Below are 23,799 nucleotides of genomic sequence, written 5' to 3'. Positions count from 1 at the left end.
TTTTGACTGTCACATTGCCTGAATATTCACTTAGAAAATATCAGATTATTATCTGCTTCATAAAAAGTAAATTTACCTTTAGAATAACATTTACACTTTAGGTCGATCTTTGGCTGTTGGTGTCTGATGGAATTTTCTAGTCAGTGTGATGCTACCAAATTCTGTTTACATTTGTCAATAGGATACAGTGGCAAACTGTTTGAAATAAAACATGTTTTTATCTGAATTAATTATTATTCAACTAATGACATTATACTAGTGGATGAAAGCAGATGCTTCCATGCTTGTTTCAAGATACCAAAGGGAAGAGAACGTTAGTCGGTTGTAGCTTTTTATTGCCCATCAAAGACATTATAGAGTTCACAGATACTAGATCAGTCACATTATACACTATATATACACTGAAGTGTCAAAGAAACTGGTATAGACATACGTTTTCAAATAAAGAGATATGTAAACAATCAGAAAACAGCACTGCTGTCAGCAATGCCTATATAAGACAACATGTGTCTGGCACATTTGTTAGATTGGTTACTGCTGCCACAATGGCAGGTTATCAAGATTTAAGTGAGTTTGAATGAGATGTCATAGTCAGCGCTGATAAGACTCAGCATCTCCGAGATAGCAATAAAGTGGGGATTTTCCTGTATGATTGTTTCATGAGTGTACCATGAATATCAGGAATCCGCATCAAATCTCCAACATCACTGTGACCAATAAAAGATCCTGCAAGAATAGGACCAACAACAACTGAAGAGAGTCGTTCAGTGTGACAGAAGTGCAACCCTTTCACAAATTGCTGCAGATTTTAATGTTGGGCCATCAACAAGAGTCAGCAAGTGAACCATTCAACAAAACATCATTGATGTGGAATTTTGGAGCCAAATGCCCACTTGTATACCCCTGCTGACAGCATGACACAAAACTTTATGCCTTGCCTGGGCCTGTCAACAATGACATTGAACATTGGAGTGATATGGAACGCTTGATACATCTAGATATGACTCTGATAGGTGATATGTACATAAGCATCCTGTCTGATCACCAGCATCCATTCATGTCCATTGTGCATTCTGACAGTTTGGGTAGTTCCAGCAGGACAATACTACACCTCACACGTCCAAAATTGCTACAGTGTGTGACAGGAATGCTCTTCTGAGTTTAAACACTTCCGCTATCCACCAAACTCCCAAGACATGTACATTATTGAGCATATCTTGGATGCCTCGCAACATGCTGTTCAGAAGCGATCTCCACTCTTACAGATTTATGGACAGCCCTGCAGGATTCATGGTTTCAATTTCCTACAGCACTAGTCGAGTCCATGCCACATTGTGTTGTGGCACTTCTGTGTGCTCGCAAAGACCCTACAAGATATTAGGCAGGTGTACCAGTTTCTTTAGCTCTTCAGTGTATTTTTCAATACACAACCATATTATTGTCTCTCCTTTGATTTTCATATAATTACAATTCATCTTTGGAAACAATGATAAATCTACTAATTATCACTGTCCAGTGCAGCATTCACAAACCATGATTTTGTAAGAAATTTCTAAGTCCATTTGGAGAGTTACAAATGTAATAAGTAATCTTTATGGTAAGTAGAAATCTATCTTTTTGGTACATTGTTGATATTCCAACCTGGAGTTTCCATTTATTAGTTTGCCTATAAACAACAGAAATGAATATTTCTAACTCCAAGGAGCACCAATCATTTAATTTTATGTTTTCAAAATGATTCTGTATCATAAGCTGACTTCCGTATTTACCAGTCAAAATTATTTTATCCTTCTAAAAAATTTTAAGGGCCAAAAAACTGTGATTTATTCATCTCATAACCTATCTTTGCTAATCGTTTCAGTAAGATGCAAGGGGAGACAAAAACTGTTTGCTAAAATTCATTTAAACAGTGAGATAAATCAATATTTTAAAATTAAAACAATTTTAAAGAGAATGGACAACTTTGTTAACACTGCGGGGCTAACAGTAAGCAGCACTGCACTTATTTTAAAAGTTCACCTTTCACAAACACTTTCACTCAAGAAATCCCTTGTACTGATGAATAGTAACACACATATTCATTCTTGAATAGTTTTAACTGCAGGAAGTTGGGCCTTATGGTCTAGCGGTAAAGCACATACCTGAAAACAGAAAGGTTGTGGGTCAAATCCAGTCAAGCAACAGAATTTTCAGACTGCCTTCAAACCTAACATTCCTCTCTCAGTGAGGCAGAGATTCGCCAGAAATGACATTGATGAAGTGGCATCTAATTGAAAGAGTTACACCAGACCATTGAGCCGCATGAAATTAATGCTATTATTAACTGCAGGAATGAGAATTTCTGTTATTAGCTATCTGTACAATATAGAATTTTAGGTGTCTGCTAGTGTCAGCACATAGTTCCAATGTTGAAAATACATCTAAGTGTTTAAATGCTCTCATAATCTGCATTTGACCCCAAACATAATCAGGTATCTTGGACAGAATGACCCCTACATGCCAAGCAGTATGGATTATGAACACACTGATCATGTGAAATCCAACTCGCACTTTTCTCATTTGACATACTGAAAGCTTTGGATCAAGGCAGTCAGGTAGATGCAGTATTTCTTGATTTTCAAAAAGCATTTGACTCAGTACCACTCCTATGCTTATTGTCAAAATTACAATCATATTCGTTATCAAGTGAAATTTTTGACTGGATTGAGGACTTTTTTGCTAAGGAGGAAATAGCATGTTATCTTGGATGGAGAATCACCACCAGATGTAGAGTCAATTTCAGGTGTGCCCACAGGGAAGTGAGTTGGGACTCTTCCTGTTAATGTTGTATATTAATGACCTTTCAGACAATATTAATAGTAAAATCAGCCTTTTTCCTGGTGATGCAGCTATCTATAATGAAAGAAGCTGCTTGAATATTGTCAGATCTTGATAAGATTTCAAGGTGGTGCAAAGATTGGCATATTGCTTTAAATGTTCAGAAATGTAAAATTGTACACTTTTCAAAACAGAAAAACTTAGTATCATATGACTATAATATCAATAAGTCACATCTGGAATTGATTTCATACAAATACCTGGGTGTAACACTCTGTAGGGATATGAAATGGAATTATCACATAGTTTCAGTCGTGGGTAAAGCAGGTGGTAGACTTTGGTTTATTGGTAGAATATTGGGAAGTGCATCAAACTACATAGGAGATTGCTTACAAATTACTCGTGTGCCCAGTTCTAGAATATTACTGAAGTGTGTGAGACTCGTACCAAAGAGGACTATCAGGGGACATTAGGGCAGGATGAATGGTCACAGGTTTGTCTGATCTGTGGAAGAGTGTCACAGAGATGCTGAAGAAACTGAGCTGGCAGCCTCTTGAAGAGCTACCCCAAGAAACCTACTTAAAATTTTCAAGAACAGGATTCAAATGATGACTCTAGGAATAAACTACAACCTACCTGTTGTTCACATGGGTATCATAAGGATAATATTAGGATAATTACAGCACTCACAGAGACAACAAAACAATCATTTTTCCTGCATTCCGTATCTGAATGGAATGGAAGATGTAGACATAGATTATTTTACAAAAACTTGTCTCAGAATCCTATTAGCCAAAGCTGCTGTTCGTATAGGTTAAGGTTTCATTCATTTTCCCTTAATATTCTTTTCCTGTACTTTCTAATCCTCTGTAATCACTTTCTCCTTTCCTTCTTCTGTTATCACTGTAACACAGAAGAACACCTTTTTCTGCCTTTTAGGTAACAGATATCTCTAACAGACACCATTTTTAATTTAAATTCATACACTGCATGAAGGCCATTTGGAGAGAGAGAAATGTCTCAGTTACATCAGAAAAGTATTGAAAGAAAGATGATGAAATATGTTTACTTCATCAGAATGGTGGGCTGTAATTCAAGAACTTGAAAAAGATTCTTGTATATTGCTTGTCTGAACACCATTTAACTGCAGGGGGTTGGAAAGTTGAATTCTTGTTTGGATTCCTCTCTGGAAAATTCTTTGCAAAAGGCAAACTGAGAGACAGTTAACAAGTTCTGCTCAGAGAAAAAGGAGTCTATATTCAATCATAGCCCTCTTTCCTAAAAACGTTTGAAAGGCGTCAAAAGAGTGAAACAGGTCTATTGTTAGTGGTGGTTTTCTGCAGGATATTCATGTCTGTCACAAAATATGGCCTCTGTCATCGACTGATTACAAAGACATGTTAAGGGTAGTCCTATGAAGTCAACACAACATTTTAACACACTGCTAATAGTGCTACCACAACTATAAGAATGGTTACTCTTTAGTAAACTGATGAATTCTGTAGTTTTGAAACTTGTACCTGTTAGTGTTGAATGCAATGTCTGCTGAAGTAAATCTAAAGCAGCTTTTTTTCATTATAGTTTTGGGTGCACTGTTTGCTGCAAATGTGAGAAAGTGCTCATCACTAGTATTTTGTCTTTAATTTCTCTTCCATTAACTTACTTCTACCCCTTTCCTTTTTATATTGTATATTATCATTCTCTCACTTGATTTACATATGTTCATCTCATTATTTAATTTCATTTTGTGTATACACATGTCTTCTTGTCTCACAAATTATATATTCATATTGTATGACATCTATTGTTATTCCCTTTCATTGTTCACATCCATAGAAAACAAGAAAACTGGTTAAATATATCAGATGCGCCAAAAAATACAATGTCAAAGCAGTAAGGCACCAACCAGAGATTATACAACCCATATACAATTTGTACATGTTACTTTGTTGCCCCCCCCCCCACTTCCTTTACAAGGTTTTACTTAATATGGTGATGAAATGAGAAGTGTCTTCAGGTGTAAGATAAATTATTGGATCTTCTCATAAACGGAGGGCCGCGGCAAAAGAAAGGCATCTCTCTGAGCCTTCTGCACCCCCCCACCCCAAATATATACTTCCCCCCCCACACACACACACAGATATTGCCAGACAAAGCTCACTATGAATTTAACCTATTGTGTCTGTTATTCTTATGATTCTTGTGATATGTTATTTGCCTGGAAATCCAGTTTCAAGTTAGTAGAAGAGGTAGTGAATAGTGGAAATAAAATATATTTCAACTTCCAGGTTGTATCATTCATGGATTTTTTATGTTGGGACTGGCATTCTCTGGCTGCAACTACTTGGCAGCCATCATTTGCATTGCTGCATCAGTGGGCACAAGTGGAGCAGTCTCATCTGGACCATTTGCTAGCTTTGTTGATCTCAGTCCTAACTATGCAAGTAAGTTTCCTTAATGTTTAATATAGATCTTTTAAAGGTAATTACATTTTATGAAAATAAACTTGCAGATACTATATTGTAGGAATGTACCAACTAAACACGTAGTTCATTCCTATAAACATTTCCAAGAAACCTCTTCTTGCCAAATGTTTCATTCCTTCATGTTCAAAAGCTCCAAATAAACACTTGAGGGATTTACAAATGAATTCCCCTGACTTGCATGTTAGCTTGTCCCCTCCCTAAGACTGGAGTTGTTTTTGTGCTACCTCATCTTCTGTGGTGCTTTTAAGTTGTTCCTCTTTACTTTCAAAATATTTCCTGTAAACCGTGCAGCATAGCTTCAATGTATTTGAATAATGGCATCATGGAACTGCCAAAAGCTGCCGTACTACATATTTATTTACGGACAACCAGTTTCAGTCAGATCACCATCTTAAAGTAATCGATTAACGTTAAATTAGATTTAAAGGGCATTCCGTGGTTTCAAATGTATGATTATTTTCAGTTGCAGCATCTGTCATATATAGAGTAACATGGTATACATTTCTCCATCAGTCACCAAGTGTAAATATCAACAGTCCATTGCAGTCTTCAGTATACTGTGTGACCAAAGTGTCATTGAGAATAAATACACATTATAACAGTGCTTCAAGGTTCCATGATGCTACCTCTTTAATTTTCTTTCAACGTAACATTTAAGTGGGTTGGTGGTGGTGATAAGTCCCCTTACCTCCTTGTCTAGGATTCAGAATGGAGTTATGTACCAGTACTCTGGTGGGAAAATATGCAACAAGCTCCTGTCTAACATAAAGCAAGAAATTGAAAATCCGCAACAATTTGTCAGAAGTGCCACAGGGAACTGTGATGTAGCCACTCTTGTTCTCTACATACATAAATGATCTACCAGACAGGGTGAGCAACAATCTGTGACTGCTAATGATGCTGTAGTGATTGGAGAGTGTCATCATTGAATGACTTGTAGGAGGATAGAAGATGACTTGGATAGAATTTCTATTTGATGTGATGGATGGCTAGTTGCTCTATAGACAGAAAAATGTAAGTAATGCAGGTGAGTAATCTTGTAATGTTCGAATACTGTATAAGTGGTGTATTGCTTGACACAGTCACACTGAGTTAGTATATAGGCATACTGTTGTAAAGCAACATGAAATGGATAGAGCCCATAGTCAGTTGCACACAAGGTGAGCAGCAGACTTTGGTTTTTAGGAAGGATTCTAGGAGAGTGTAGTTTGTTTTCAAAAGGAGACACTGTAGAGAACACTTATGCAACCCATTCTCAAGTACTTCTCCAGTGGTTGGGGTCCCCACCAGGTCGGATTAAAGGAAGACATTGAAGCAATTCAGAGGTATGCAACAATAGTTGTTACTGGAAGGTTTGATCAATATGTGAGTATTACAGAAATGCTCTGTGGGGATCAAACAGGGTTTACTGGAGGGGAGAAGACATTTTTTATTGAAACATTATTGAAAAAATTTAGAGAGCAGGAATTTACGACAGTCTGCAGAACAATTCTGCTGCCATATCCATCTTGCATAAGGACTGCAAAGACAAGATATGAAAATCAACATTCATACAGAAGCATATGAGGTGCTATCCAAAATTTTCAGGACTGATGCTGCCATCTGTTGAAAACCTTGCCTTTGGACTAATGGTCACCATCACCCTCAAAGTAGTTCCCATCTGCAGGTACACACTAGTCCCAATGCTTCTGCCACTGGTAAAACGTTGTCTGGAAGTCCTGTTCTTTGAGGGTGTTTATCACTGACAGCGATGCTTCTTGAATCGTCTCTAGAGTGTCGAACTGATGGCCTTTCAACTTGAGTTTCAATTTTGGGACTAGCACGAAGTCACAAGGCGAGTGTGGCGGGTGGGTTACAACCGCCATGTTGTTTTTGTCAAAAAGGTCCTGGTGAGCAAGGACATGTGACAGGGTGTGTTGTCGTGATGTAGCAGCCATTTCCCTTGACGCCAAAGTTCGGGCCATGTCGCCACACATTTTCACAGAGCCATCGCAAAACGTCACAGTAGTATGCAGAATTCACTGTTTGGTTGGGTGGGATGTATTCTTTGTGCACAATTCCCTTGGTATCAAAGAAAATGATGATCATGTTCTTCACTTTGCTTTTCAGCTGTTTTGCTTTTATGGGTCTTGGGGAGCCCGGGCTCTTCCACTGGGATGATTGTTGTTTTGTCTCTGGGTCATAACCATAAATCCAGCTCTTGTCAATGGTGATAACCCATAACAAAAAGATTGGATCATCAGATGCTGTCTGATGAAGATCTGTGCACACTTCAACACACTGCGCCTTCTGATCAGCAGTCAAGATCCTGGGCACAAATTTTGCGACGACACGATGCGTGTCCAAGTCATCAGTCAACATTCACTGACATGTCCCATAACCAATACCCACTTCATCCACAAGGTCTTGAATGGTTTGACGTCAATCTGCACAAACCAATTGTTGAAGTTTGGCAACAATGTCTGGTGTTGTGTGGCTAATGGCCCTTCCAGTGTGAGCATCATCTTCGATGTCTGTACGGCCTGCCCTGAACCGAGCATGCCACTCAAACACACGCATGTGGCTCGTGCTCTGTCCCCCAAACACTTGTTGAATCATTGCAAGGGTCTCCGTAGCACTTTTCCTGAGATTTGCACAGAATTTGATACACACACACTGTTCTGTTCACGGATCCATCGTAAAATCGCCACACGCCAAACACAGAGTATCACAGAAATCACTGTGGACACCCAACACATCCTCCCAGCTGAATGCCACTCCGCACACTGACTCATAAGATATGCAGCTCTCGCCACCTAGCGGTGCAAATATCTACTACTCCTACTTTCCAGATGGCAGCACCAGTCCCGAAAATTGTGGATTCCATCTCATGTAGAAAGTCTTTTTTTCTCACTCCATTTCTTAGTGGAACAAGAAAGGAAATGAACAGCAGTGCTACAAGATATTCTCTGCCACACACTATATGATGATTTGTGAAGTATGTATTTATTTGTAGATGTAGATTCAAAAGAAAATTAAAAACATACATCAGTGGCCAATATTTCTACAAATTATCTGAGTATCGAGGTTCAGGGTCTGAAAAATTCTGTTAACTACATGGCAAGTAGCAGTATTTGGTATAATGCTGCATTAGAAGTAGTAATGTACCATAAATGGGACTCGGTATTTACAGGTGTAGGAAAATATTGTCTTTGAAAATGCCATCATAATCAAGATGAACAGCAGTATCTGCAAAAAGTGAGGCGGCAGAAGCTTTTTTCAAACTTTCGGCTTCCTTACTAATTTACTAAATTAAATTTAGATGGCATAAGTGTGAAAAGTGTTAAGCTGTGTAGTCGTAGTTTATTTTTAATGCAGCATAAATATTAAGTTTCTATTGTCTCCTTATCTTTTGCTAGTGTATACCTTGAATGGTTCCACGTTTCTGGAACTTCTTATTGGTGGGATCAACACAACACAGTTAATTAATTAAGTTCAGTATATGCTTAAAATTAATGTAATATTAAATATCTTATCATCCCTATTTCAGGTATTCTGTTTGGCATAGGGTGCACAGTGGCTGATCTTCCAGGTTTCATTTCTCCAGCTATAGTTGGAACGCTGACGTATCAAAATGTAAGTATCTGCATTTACATCTGTACTCTGGAAACCACTGTGAAGTGCTTGGCAGAGGGTACATCCCATTGTATCAGTTATTTGGGTTTCCTATTGTTCCATTCACATATTTAGTGCAGGAAGAATGATTGTTTAAATGCTTCTGCATGTATTGTAGTTAATCTGATTTTTTCCTCATGATCCCTATGTGATTGATAAATAGACGGTTGTAGTATATTCCTAAAATTTCTTCTTGAAACTCTGTAAAGTAGGCTTTCTCAGGATAGTTTATGTTTATCTTCAAGAGTCTGCCAGTTCAGTTTCTTCAGCATCTCTGTATCAAACAAATACGTGACCATTTGTGCTGCCATTTTCTGTATATATGTTCAATAATCCCTGTTAGCCTTATTTAGTATGGGTCTCATAAACTTGATTAATATTATACACTGGGCCATATGAGTGATTTGAAAGCAATTTTCTTTGTAGACTGATTGCACTTCCCCAGTATTCTACCAATAAACTTAAGTCTACAATGTGCTTTGCCCATGACTGGGCCTGTGTAGTAATTCAATTTCATATCCCTATAGAATGTTACTCCCAGATATTTGTATGAATTGGCTGATTCCAACTGTAACTCACTGATACATTTTTGAAATTTAAAGCAAGTTGCCAATCTTTGCACTACTTTGAAATCTTATGAAGATCTGACAGTATTTATGCAGCTTCTTTCACATAGTACTTCACTGTAGAAAACTGCATCATCTGCAAAAAGTCTTAGGTTACTATTAATGTTGTCCACCAGGTCATTAATGTACAACATGAACAACAACAGTCTCTACACATTTCCCTGGGGAAAACCTGAAGTTACTTCTACATCTGACAATGACACACTATCCATGATAATATGATGTATCCTCCCTACCAAAAAATCCTCAATCCCATCACAAATGTCACTTGAGATCCTTATGATCTTACTTTTGACAATAAGTGTAGATGTGGTACTGAGTCAGATACTTTCTGGAAGTCAGAAATACTGCATTAACTGACTGCCTTGATCAGGAGTTGCGTGAAAAAAGTGAGAGTTGGGTTTTGCATGATCGATGTTTTCTGAAGTCATGCTGGTTGGCATGTAGAAGGAAATTCTCTTCGCAGTACTTCATTATGTTTGAGCTCAGAATATGCCCTAAGATTCTACAGCAAATAAATGTCTAGGATATTGGATGGTAGTTTTGTGGATCGCTTCTACTGCCCTTGTGATAGATTATGATTAGAAGAGGGTCTAACTCGGCCACAAATTTAGTATGGAATCTGATACAGATGCCATAGTGACCTGGAACTTAATTCAGTTTTAATGATTTCAGCTATTTCTCAACATCACTGACACTAACACTTATTTTGCTCATTTTTTTTAGTAGTATGAGGATTAATTTGGGGCAATACTCCTGGGTTTCCCTTTGTAAAAGAACATTTTAAAACAGTTTTAGTTCCTGTCTCATTCACAAGCAATTGGACACCAACTCTGGTGGCACAGCCCTTAAGTATGATGAGAATTTCTTTGGTTTTGTGAAAGATCATTTGACAGTATTCTGCTACGGTAGTCATTGAAGGCTTCGCACACTGCTGTCTCAACAGCCAAACACATTTCATTCAGCATCTCCCTAATACTACTGAACTTTCGTTTATTTATTTTTTTATATAATTGATGTCCAAACATTGCAGTGGTACTGACTCACAAAGCGAAAATATCATTAATACATTCTACTACTCTGTAAAATTCCAATGGACACTTTGTATGTTACGTTTCATGATATCATGGAGAAGGCCACACTAATAGATAAGTACCAGTATGTTACTAGTTTCTAACTGTTGATCAATGATAAAGCATTGGAGACATAGCAGGTTTCTAGTTTGTGAATAATAATGTAGGGAAATTATGGTGACTTTTTTGACTGAAGTGATCTGGTGAAGAAAACATAAGAATGCAATGGGGATGGAATTTTAACTCCTCATGGTCCTCAGTAAAAAACCTTACCATTAGACATGCAGACTCTCATTTCCTCTGGAAAATCTGGTTGTGAAAATCTGATGCCCTCTGCCTCTCCTCACATTAATTTTTTATCTGTTCATCTTCTGTTGTTTTAAGAAGTACAGCTGTATCATTGTATTCTGAAAACACTTTTCTATCTTCGTTGTTAGTCTCAAAACATCCATTATCAAGCCCTTAGCCCTAATATTCATTATTGGATTATCAGTTCCAGCACTATGACAGTAGATCTTAAAACTTAAAATTGTACATTTCAGTTATATGGTACAGTATACACCTTATTGATCACTTATGGATGATAACAAATGTTGTGTGTCCTCCCTAACTATATCAATTCCAATAGTCTTCTTTTCTAGTCTGCATCCATCATTTAAGTTCCGTGAAATTAAGTGGCTCTGTTTCTGCCTTCTCGAATTAAAATGTAACTTCCTTGTACTTGCTCTCCTGCACATAACATTATCACTCTAATTTGTAAAATGAATTGTGAGATATATACTTCATTACTAGGCCATTCATGAATTACAGATAATATTTGTGAGATATTTTATTTCTTATCAAAGATAATTGAAAATGTAATATCTAATTGTGGTTGTACTGATACATGGCGTTTTCAAAATAATAACAGATTAAGGAAAAAAGGATGCATGTGGCCATGGGTTGGTAGTGTGTGTGGATAAGGATGGGCCAGGATATCATGTTGATTGGGTGGTAGCAGAATATCACTTTGCCAGGGGGGGGGGGGGGAGGGTGTTTTGATTGTAGATGGAATATTCCTCATTTCTGGTTTCTGGATACTGTGATAAATAATGAAAGTTGTGACAAATGTGATTGTTCTGGGATCATACTGGAAGATGTGAGGGGAAGAGAGTGCTCATTTTCTGCAGGTTCAGGACTGAAATATCTGTAGGCTTCACTACAGACAAAAATTTATTATTTATTTATTTATTTATTTATTTATTCATCCGTAGACAACTTGTGTTGTATGGATGTTGTCAACTGTATACATGGAATGAGTATATACATAATAGTACTTCTGGTAGTACATATTTCTATGGTGCAACTTAATCGTTTGTACACAAAACAAATACACACCAATCTTAGTTACAAATAAATATAAATTTACAAATGTATTCTTGCATGGATTACAAAAAAAAAAAAAAAAAAAAAAAAAAAACACGAATCTTAATTACAGATAAATATAAATTTACAAAGGTACTCTTGCATGAATTGAGGTGAGCACATGTCATTTACAGTATTCTTTGACAGTATAGTAACATTTATCTGCTAAATAACTTTTTGCAGCTTTCCTAAAGGCATGTATTCCAGTTTCAGCTTTGATCTCCTCTGGAAGTCTATTATACATTTTTATTCCATTAAATAATAAACTATTTTGGGTTTTTGTTCTGTTTTTTCGTATGAGATGCAAATGGTGGCAGGATCTAGTCCAGTGTTGGTGTATAGATCTGTTTTGTGTGTACTGGTCAATGTGTTTCTTTATATATATCACAGTCTGAAAGATTTATTCACATGGTACTGTCAAGATTCCCATGGTTTTGAATAAATCAGTACAGTGAGCTCTCTTGCTGCTTTTTGTTATTATTCGTACAGCTCTCTTTTGCAGCTTGAAAATTGCTTGTATGTTCTGCACATTTGTACCCCAGAAGGTTATGCCATAACTAATTATTGAATGCACATATGCAAAGTATGTAGTCTTAGCACATGGACTATTACATACTGACGTAATTATCCGGAGTGCATAGCAAGCAGTAGCAATTTTCTTTTCTAGTGCTGCGATATGGTCAGTCCAGTTAAGCTGTGAGTCAACATGCATTCCTAGGAATTTTGTGTTTGTGACACGATCTATAAGTTCATCTTTAACTTTTAGGCCTATGCTATTATGTTTTTTTATTTACGTGGAAATTAATACTGTTTGTTTTTTTAATATTGAGGGTTAATTTGTTGCTTACTACCCACTTGCATACATGATCGAGAGTTTCTTCAGCTTTGTCTCTCAATTTGTCTGGTGACTCATCACTGATAAGGATGCTGCTATCATCTGCAAATAGTATTGCTTCCCCGTATTTGACACTCTGGGGAAAATCATTGACATATATTAGGAAGAGTATTGGCCCTAACACGCTTCCCTGAGGGACTCCTATGTTAATATGTTCTGGTTTGGAAATGTGTTTTGTCAATCTGCTGAACTTCGTTTGTGAGATCTCTACACACTGTACCCTATTTTCCAAGTACGATTGAAACCAATTATTTACTGTTCCCCTTATTCCTAGTGCCTCCATTTTGTTTAGTAGTATTTTGTGGTCTACCGTGTCAAATGCTTTGCTAAGGTCAAGGAATATGCCTGTTACATGTTCACCTTCGTCAAGAGCTGCTAAGACAAAATTTGTGAAGTGAGCTACTGCTGAACCTGTGCTTCTTCCTGGCCTGAAACCAAACTGTTCTTTACACAGTAGGTTGTACTTGTTTAGGAAATCCATTAGTCTCTTTTTCATTTTATTTTCTATTACCTTGGAAAAGGATGAGAGTAATGAGATGGGCCTATAGTTTTCTATATTTTCTGGATCGCCTTTCTTAAATAGAGGCAGGACTTTTGCACATTTTAAGTACTCTGGGAAGCAGCCTGCAGTGAAAGATTCATTTATGATGTGTGCCAAAGGATGTTGTATGCTGTCAATGCAGTCCTTCAGTAAGCACACTGGCACTTCATCTAAACCTGCTGATGTTTTATTCTTTAGATTCTTCACAACCATCCTTACTTCTTCTGCAGAAGTTGGTAACAGTAACATTGAGTTATCCATATAGTTCAATTTTTGTTCAGGCTGTTTTTTGCCAAACTTTTGCTGTAGCTTGGTAGCAACACTGCTGAAGTACTCATTTACGGTATTTACTAGTGTGTTTGGGTTATGTATAATAGCACCATTATGTTTAATTTGAATGTTTACTGCTTTTAATTTATTACTGTTTGTTTCCTGTTTAGTAACAGTCCAGGCTGCTTTAATTTTATTTTCTGCCTTTTCTATAATACTGTCATTGTGGGCTTTCTTTGCGTCTCGTAATACTCTTCTGTATATTCTTTTGTATGTTTGGTAGTAGTTTAGGAAACCAGGATCACTATGGTAGTTTTTTAACCTGTTCAGTTGTTTGAGTGTTGCAGAGGATTTCCTTATTCCTTTGGTCACCCAGGTATTTCTTTTCTGTGAGTGTACTGCAGTTTGCACCATTGGGAATGCTTCATCAAATCTGAGTTTAAATAACGACATGAATTTAGAAAATTTCTTATTTACACTAGTTTCAGCATACACTTCTTCCCAAGTTATACTGTTTATTTGCTTGGCAAATTCTGATCTGTTTGGTTTGGAGAAAACCCTTCTGTATGTGTATGTTTTAGTTGTGTTGTCTATATTTATGTTTAATTTTAGGATTTGACAGGAGTGATCAGAAAGGCCAAGGTTATCTACAATAATTTCACAACTTTCTTTATCTATGTCTGTGATGATGTGATCAATTGTTGATGATGAGTTCTTGGCTATCCTCGTGGCTCTGTTAACTAATGGTGATAAATTATAACAGCGCAATATATTCAAGAATGAGTTACAGAATCTATCTGGGTTTTGTGTGTTTATATTTAAGTTTCCACAAATGAGAACCTTCCCTTTAGAATTCGAAGCCATGTCTAGAATCTGAATTAGTTTTGCAGTGAAAGTATCTATATCACCACTGGGTGAACGGTAAATACATATTATAGTTAACCTTTGTGCCTCATCTGTCTTGCTTATCTCTATGGCTGATATTTCTATGTGTTTTTCCTCACTTACAGAATTAAAATCATTTCTAATTTTATAGGCAATTCCTTGCTTAACATATATACATGATCCACCACCTCTAATGGTGGTTCTACTATAATGACATGCTAGTATATATGAGTTTAAATTTATTAGTGTTATTTCAGTTCCTCTACACCAATGTTCAGTAATGCATGTGACTGAACTGTTTAAAGTTTGTAGTTCCACTTCTAACTGTTGCACTTTGTTTCTGATAGATTGTATATTTTGATGAAAGACTGAGAAACGAGCACAGCTTACCTTGCCTGTATCTTTTGTTTCCATTTTGTTGACAGTGACTGATGCTTTGTGCCGGTTTGTCCCAGTTTTTTTCTCCTCTTGGTGCTGAACCATAAAAAATCCTCCTTTGGAGTGATGTACTTTCTTGTCCTCTGGCTCCTTCTGATGGGGTGTGGTTTAGCTGGTGGCTTCTCCATTGGTACTGTCGTTTCTGGTGCTACTGCTGTTGTTGGCTTTGCTGTTGTCTGTCCCACTGTTGCTGTGTCTCTTGTTCTTATTGTTGGTGGTGGTGGTGAAGGTTCTGCCGATGTCAGTTCTGCTGCTGACGAGATGACTGCCTTTGTTGATTTTTCTTGTACTGTGGAATGTTCTATTACTGATAGTGGTATAACAGTTGTTTTTGAGTTGAAGGTGTTTTGAAGTAGTTTTAATTCCTTCATTATCATGTTCGCCATATATTCTTTCCCAATACTGTTTAAGTGTAGTCCATGTTGTGTATGGAATCTACGACCTATATTATTTATATTAACACATTTAACATTTTTAAAACGTCTACAGATTTTGGCAAACTGATAGTTGGCTTTTTGTATTTCTGTGTTTACACATGATTGGTCATCCAGATCGTGTCGATGTGGTATATTCACGATTATCACGTTTGTATGCGTGAGGTTCTTCAGACACTGTTTCAGATAACATGTAGCATTTGCAGTTTCATTTTTATATACATCGTTTGAACCTCCTATGAGTATTACACAGTCTTTATTGTGTAGATTTTTAACCTCTCTAGATTCAGTCGTTTTTATTATTTCCGCTAGTGGGGCTCCCGGTTTTACTATGCTACACAAACTTCTATTAGTTTTCTCTTTAATTTTCTTTGCGAGTCCACGGCCATGACTATCTGAAAGCATGAGTATTTTATTATGCGAGTTATCTGTTACAATGTTTTTCGTTTGAGTGTCTGTTTGTATCGGTATTTTGTGACGTACTTCGAGGTCATTTTGTACCAGTATTGTCTCATGAAGTTCATACGACACTTTATCGCTGTTTAGAGATTTTTTTATGTGTTTAGACTGTTCACTGGTGGTTTTAGGCCTACTATCTTGAATGTTTTTCTTCCCAAGCGACTCGTAACGTCTCGTTTTACCCTCGCTGTCTACAATTGCGAGTACTTCAAACGAGTTTTCATGCACGAAATTAACGTTGCGGTCATTGTTCACACGATTTAACACTTCTTGTTTGTTGTTTTTAAACGTAGCTTGGTTGTTTTTAAATGTAGCTTTGTTCCAGTTTTTGGAAGCAGGCGAAATGTTTTGCACCGAGTCCCGCGTGTAGCACGTACCTTGTTTTGATCGGAGATCATAATTTTCTTTCTTGAGCCATGAAATTTCTTTACGAAGCACTTCAACAGTTTTCTGTAGGCTGATAATACGTTCATTTAATTTTGTTGTAACACCATTATCATTCACATATTGACTGTTTTTCACTACGGAACTGTAATTTTCGCGCACAGGAATATTATGAACACTTGAACCTGTCGCCATGTTTGTCCTGGTTTGTTTTAAACGATGGAAACTCCAGGTAGGAATATCAACAATGTAGGAAAACACAGATTGCTACTTACCATAAAGATGACACATTAAGTTGCAGACAGGCACAATTAAGACACTTACACATTACCTTTTGGCCACTGTCTTCGTCAGAAAAAGAGAAACACACACCATTCATTTACAAAAACAAGCCCACCTCATGCACACATGACTGCTGACTCCAGCAGCTTGGGCCAGAATGTGTAATTATTAAGTAATTTTGTAGTTTGAGCAAGAACTTACATTTATATTAATTAACATTTATTTTGAACTGGGAATTCTTAAGGTCCCTAGTAATATTATATTATAGTATTTGAATTATTTGTCACTCTGTGACCTTCTGTCTAACAGATTCTTTGTTGATAGTAATAATTATTTTGATGTTTGGCTGTTCTAGCAAACCCCTAGTCAGTGGCAGATAGTCTTTCTGATCACAGCTGGAATTGTTGATAGTAATAATTATTTTGATGTTTGGCTGTTCTAGCAAACCCCTAGTCAGTGGCAGATAGTCTTTCTGATCACAGCTGGAATGCTGTTTCTTCCTGGAGTACTTTATCAAGTCTTTGGCACTTCAGAACTTCAATCTTGGAACACACCTGACAAAGGTGATCATGGAAAACATCAAGACAAGCTTGAAGATATTCTGCACCCAAGTGACATCTCTTCAAAGGACTATAATGAGAGTGTAGAAATGGAATCTGTAAGGCTGTGACAATAAGGCAACTGGAAATAAATGTTTTATGTCCTTTCAAAATACTAAACTTTAATGGCAAGTATTTTGTATTTTTTTCTTATAGTATGTGGAAACTCAGGTTTATCAAGATCACTTGTGTTGAGCCTTGTTAACAGCTTTATCACAAGTTTATTGCTCCAAATGTGTCCAATTTTAACGTTCTGTTGAATCATTGTATTCAGTTAACAAATGTCTTTGGACACCATTTTAATTTTGTAATAGTAGTATTTATTTATTTTCAAACAACTTTTTTTTTTAAAAAAAAGTAAGAAAATGAAATAAAAATATTTGATATCACCTTTTATCTCTGATGTGTCAAAGAATAAGTTATATTATTAGGAATATGTTTCAGTGTGTCATATAAAGAGATAAAGGGGAGTGATAATTTTAGTTATTTTACTCCTCATTAATCATATTTCTGCATCAGCATCAGGCATAGCATATCTTGCCTTTTCTTATTTCCTTCAGTTTCCTAAGTGATTTCCTAAATTTAAGCTGGTGAGGTGGTGCAGTTGATGAAGACATGGGACTCATGTTTTGAAACAGTAGGATTCAAAACTCAGTGAATGAATGAGATTACTAGAATACTTTATCTCACTATTTTGACATTCCTTTAACTCCTGGAGCAGTGAAGTTGAGGTAAAAAAAGTATTACTGAACACAGAGGTGATAATAACTGAACAACTTGCAGGAACATCTTCAAGGATCTTGGCAGTCTTATACTCATATGCCAACACATTTCCTTCATAATTAGTATTTGTGGTTAATAATAAGAGTGAATTTATGATGAACTGTGAAATTATTTTCCATATAGATATGCAGTTCTATCTAGAGTTCAAAATGGAGTTCTATATTCTGTTGCAAAAGACTGTAACAGGTTACTAGCAGAAAACCGATGTGAAACTAGAAATCCTCAAATAATCAAAAACAAAGTAGAGGAGGATCTTATTAACCATTCCTTCTTTAATTTATGGCACTAGTTGCTCAAATGTTTGTATTGAATAGGTTTTGGCTTTCAGTAAATAGACTGCTGATAATGTTCTGTGAAATGTATAATTAAAGTTACTTAATTGCTTTGTTCGTCATATTACATGAAAATAGCAGCTAGGTAGTGTAATATCAAAAAACCAGAGGCTTTTTTTCTTTATGTATATAAAGAAGCTGAGAAGTAATTCCCATACTCAGTATGAGTACATCAGTACTAATCATAATTTATTGTTAACTTACTTTACAGAATCCCCTCTTTTATCCCTTAGTGTTCCCAGTTTTTAGATTTGGGCTACCCTTTTATATCTTCTCCTGTGTGTTTTAACTTCATCGTTTTTATAGTTTGACTCTTCTGACTGGATCCACCCACTTTTAGTGGACCCTCTCTCTTCACTGTGGAACTTTGAAATTGCAGGATTGATGACCTCACCGTTTAGTCCTGCAGCCCCCCTCAATTAATCAGTCAATCAATTACTTTACAGAAGGTGTCTGTAGTAGCTGTTTGTGTTTGTAATGTATAACCTGAGTCATCCTACATTCCTGAAGACCCTCATTCATGATGGTATTTACCATATTTACTCAAATCTAAGCCGTACTTTTTTCTGGTTTTTGTAATCCAAAAAATTGCCTGCGGCTTAGAATCGAGTGCAAAGTATGCGCTGAAAAATGTTGGTAGGTGCCGCCACAACTAACTTCTGATGTCGAATATATGTAGCGCTACACAGGCATGCTTTGCAGGCACGAAGATAAATACTGACACCAAAACCTCTGCGCCAGTAAATAAATTTAAAAAAAAGGTAGATGACAAGCTATTTTCTCCACCCCGAGTTTCAACCACTGCATTTTCATATATTATCCAATGAAGAAATAGAAATTCTGTATTGTTCATCCTTGAATGTAGCAGCCTTTCAAATATTCGTAGCAACAAAAATAAATTTCTTTACACAAAAATACCAACAATGCACAATGTTTTAGGATTGTTGCATGAGTTGATATGCTGGGGCTCTTTAAGATTTCACGTAGTGGCAACTATTGCTTCGTGCAATTTTGTGAAGTATTTGTTGGTGTTCATGAACCATAATAAAGCGCTTTCATTGTAGTGCCAAATTCAAGAGGGGAGTTATTTCTTTTGCGGAACAAAATTCTAATCGTGTTGCAGGTCTGCAATAAGGGATTGATGAGAGAAACGTCAGACGATGGCGACTGCTAAGAAACAAATTATTTGAATGTTCAAGTAGCACGAAAGCATTTAGTGGGCCTAAGTGTGGCTGATATCATGCACTAGAAGTGATTTTAAATGAATTTGTTAAGGAACAGCATCAGAAATTCCTACCTGTGAACGCCGAAATTTTAAAAATTAAGGCACATGAAATTATTAGAGAGCAAAAAATCGAAAATTTTAAGGCTAGTCGCAGCTGGACTGGTCTGTTTATGAAGCGCTGGGGTTTTTCACTTAAGAGGCGAACTTAAGTTGCACAGAAGCTGCCGCAAAATTTTGAAGAAAAACTTGTGGAATTTCTGCACTTCATAATTAGGCGGCGCACAGGAAAGCTTTACCTTCTTGGTCAGATAGGAAATGTTGACCAAACTGCCATATATTTTGACATGCTGTCAAATTATACGGTTGATGCCAAAGGAAAGAAAGACATAAGCGTTCTTACATCAGGGGGTGAAAAACAGCAAATGTCCGTAATGCTTGCTTGCACAGCAGATGGACATAAATTACCCCCATTCATGGTTTTCAAACTAAAGACTTCACTGAAAACGGAAGCGTTCCCAAAAACTGTAATTGTATGAGCAAACGAAACTGGGTGGTTTTCGGGGGATGAGCAAATGAAACTGGGTGGTTTTCGGGGGACATTGTGCTGGAATGGATTAGGCTTGTGTGGAATCGTCGTCCTGGTGCAATGCTTGGTTTACGCAGTCTGTTGGTATTAGATGTGTACGCAGGCCATAAAACACCTGCAGTAAAATGCAAATTAGAGGAAAGCAAAAGGACTTGGCAGTAATTACAGGCGGAATGACGTCAGTTCTGCAACCACTTGATGTTTGTTTGAATAAACCATTTAAGGACAAGCTGAAACGCATGTAGACAGACTGGCTTTCAAAAAGCGACACACAACTGACACGAACAGGATGTGTAAAACGTGCATGTTTGTCGCAAGTGTGGATTTGTGATGCATGGAAGTGTGTTCCAAATCAGACAGTGCAACAAGCATTTAAAAAATGTTCGATATCCAATGCACTAGATGGTATGGAGGATGATGCTCTGTATGAAGAAATGAGCAACAAAGAATCAAGTGATAGTGATTCAGAATCATGACTGATATTTTAAACATTACGTATAAAAAGTATTACAAACCTAATAAAATTTTGTTTTAAATTTCAGCGTTTAATTTTCATTCTTACTTTATAAGTGTTGCTATTCTGCATTGCACAGGATAGAAAAGCTTGGAGAGCTGCATCAAACCAGTCTAAGAACTGAAGACAACAACATACTCTGCATTTGAAGTCATCACTAAAAAAAACTACTACGAAAATCCGACTGGCGAGACTGTTTGGGATGTATTTCAATATGGCCAACTCTACGTTCCGAATTTTTTCCTACCTGTTACAAGAGATGGTTGCTAATAGGAATTTTATGAATCATGAATCACATGCAGTATTCTCTTCAACAAAAGAATAATACAAATGTAAAATATTATGCCGTGTATTCTTCCGTGTTTGCTGCTATCTCATTTAAATCCTGTCTGCCTAATAAACTACAAAACTACAGTGAGACAACAGCAAACGCGGAAGAATATACATATCATATCAGGTTTATATTTGTATTATTCTTATGCTGAATAGTGATACAGTCAGAAATGAACCATGGCAACTGACTAATTTTTGAAATCTAAGGTGATTCTAATTTCTGTGCAGAATGTAATGTACTAAAGAGGTATCTGCAAAGATTTTCAAACGGAGAAAAATTTTCGCTAAACTCTCGTTCAGAACATTTTCTGTCATATGCAGTCTATTATTTGGTTCTTGTTGATCATTGTCAAAGAAAGCAGCAGTGTAAGTAACAACAAATAGCAGTCTCTTTCCATTGTTTCGCTAAGGAGACAATTCCTCTCCTTTTTTTATTGTGCAGGCCGGGGTGGCCGAGCGGTTCTATGCGCTACAGTCTGGAATCGCGTGACCGCTACGGTCGCAGGTTGGAATCCTGCCTCGTGCATGGATGTGTGTGATGTCCTTAGGTTAGTTGGGTTTAAGTAGTTCTAAGTTGGGCTGATGACCTCAGAAGTTAAATCCCATAGTGCTCAGAGCCATTTGAACCATTTTTTTTATTGTAAGCGGCGGTAGCGCGCACAAAAGGAAGCTATGCCGCAAGCGGCGACAGTTTGTAAACACTCATTATCAGAATGCGACAAACAATGCATGACACAGTACAAAAATACATTTTCAGCTTTAAAACCTATACAAAGAGAACAGAACTTATCAGATCAAAGCAAAATAAGGAAACAATTCAAACCAGATGAAGCACGTGAAAAAGGAAAGGTACCCGTATAAATACGGATGGAGCGCCTGACGCATAACAAGGACCAACTTTATTTTGATTTGGAGGAGCGGTCTAAAACTTTTCTCTCCCCTTGAATTTCGAGTGTCAAATTTCAGGTGCGGATTAGATTCAGGAAAATTTTTTTCCTTTAATTCAAGTCTCATTTTTAAGGTGCGGCTTAGATTCGAGTAAATACAGTAGGTAACAGGTAAATGAATACATGGATTTTGTTAACTTGCTTGAGGTGTTATGTGCTTTCCTTAAATCAGTGGTAAATATACTCTTGACAACTGAGTTAGTGTGTAGTACTTAACCTCTTCTACAGGGCATGAAATAGACTACAGAAACACGAATATTCTCACTTCAGCTTCCTCTTTGTGAACAGTTTTGTGAAAGAGGGTGTCCACATTCCCAAAACAATGTTAATGAAACTAACAGACATAGGATGTTACATCAACACAACATAGTAATCATGTAGATTACGAGGGAACACCACAGCAAAATAAGCAAAAATCCATTACTTTGCACTTTTGGTTTTAGGTCTCCATGTTATCACTTATATTTTTATTTCATTCCAACAGTATGTTCCATTATGCATGAGCTGGAATGAAAGATCATTGCTTCACACCTGTGCACCAGTGTTTCAGTATGACAGCTAGAATCCTGTTTAGGTCTTCAACCAATAGTCAGCATCATCACATAATGATGTTGGTGGTGATGATGATGATGATGATGATGATGATGATGATGATGATCAGCTGATTTGTTGAAACACTATCTAGTTTTAATGATACTATCAGATGTACCGGTAATACTCAAAAACTTGAACCACCACCATGACATCAGTTGGAAAATAATATAGGCTAATCTTGCTTCTTTTTTCCTCTTTCAAAATTCTTTTTATCACTATAACATACTTTGCAAAGCTGATCTTTTATTTATTTTATTGCTGTGCCTATCACGACTCAGCATCTCCTCTTTATGGTGACTAGCAGCTTTCCTTCTCTGGTATTGTTAGAGATACAATATTCATATTCACACAACGTGTACTGCAGAAATGATTAGTATTTCAGTCACCTCAGTCCAGCATGTGTCCTGTTGCCTAGTAGGCACAGGATCTGCTACATGATGGTGTTGATACGCATAAGGTTCAAGTGATGTCCTGTGGTGTAGCCATCCCTGCTTGATTCACATGGTCCCAAAGCTCATCTATGGTTTCTGGCATTGGTACTCAGCACTGCATCCATTGTTTCACCATGCCCACACATTTTTGATTTGCAACAAATCAGGTGCTCAGGTGGGCTAGGGAAAAAGGTGACATCGCGTGACACTAAGAAGGCACATGTTCGTGCAGCAACATGTGGCCATGCATTGTCTTGCTCAAAAATGGCGTTTGGAGGGTGTGCAGAAATGGTATAGCTATGGGTCGCAGGATGACATCCGTGTATGTCACAATAATCGCAGTGCCCTGGATAGGCACCAACTGTGATTTGTGGTTGTACACAATAGCACCCATGCCATAAGGCCTTGAGCTGGTATTGTATGTCTTATAAAAATGTAGTAACTGTGATGCTGCTCCCCCTCTCTGTGGAAAACCAAAATACAGCATCATTTTCAAACAAACAGAACCTGGATTCTTCCAGAAACACATCCTGTCCCCAGTGACATTGCTCCATACACCATTTCCATTTAGCACGTTTCTGCACATTTGTCAAAGGTAGGCAGAGAAATGTACAATTCCCATGTATCCCATGCCATAAAACAGCAATGGACTGCCACCCCTGATAGTATACAATGTGCTACACTGTTCCGCTGCTGCGCCAGAGCTGATGAGACACAGATCTGTCCTGCAATGCCACTTGGATGAGGTTTCAATCTTCTCAGGGTTTTGTCTGAGTGGTGCAACATGACTCATCTCGTTGTGTCCTA

The 23,799-nt window shown here is 37.2% G+C and overlaps 1 protein-coding gene across 2 annotated transcripts in view; it reads left to right on the top strand.

Annotated features, from left to right (window-relative positions):
* LOC126161425 (sialin-like) overlaps positions 1-17,577 on the top strand; it is a 166,997-nt gene extending 149,420 nt beyond the window's left edge. For both annotated transcript variants that reach the window (XM_049917224.1, XM_049917226.1), the window contains exons 8-10: positions 5,106-5,261; positions 8,833-8,918; positions 17,091-17,577. In XM_049917224.1, coding sequence (XP_049773181.1) covers positions 5,106-5,261; positions 8,833-8,918; positions 17,091-17,318 — 470 coding nt within the window. In that variant the 3' untranslated portion in view covers positions 17,319-17,577. The remainder of the gene's footprint in view (positions 1-5,105; positions 5,262-8,832; positions 8,919-17,090) is intronic.
* Positions 17,578-23,799: the final 6,222 nt, after the last annotated feature.

The sequence above is a fragment of the Schistocerca cancellata genome, chromosome 2 (assembly GCF_023864275.1).
Source record: "Schistocerca cancellata isolate TAMUIC-IGC-003103 chromosome 2, iqSchCanc2.1, whole genome shotgun sequence".
Lineage (NCBI taxonomy): Eukaryota > Metazoa > Arthropoda > Insecta > Orthoptera > Acrididae > Schistocerca > Schistocerca cancellata.
Note: the sequence above shows the minus strand (reverse complement) of the source record. Positions and strands in the feature narration are given on the sequence as shown.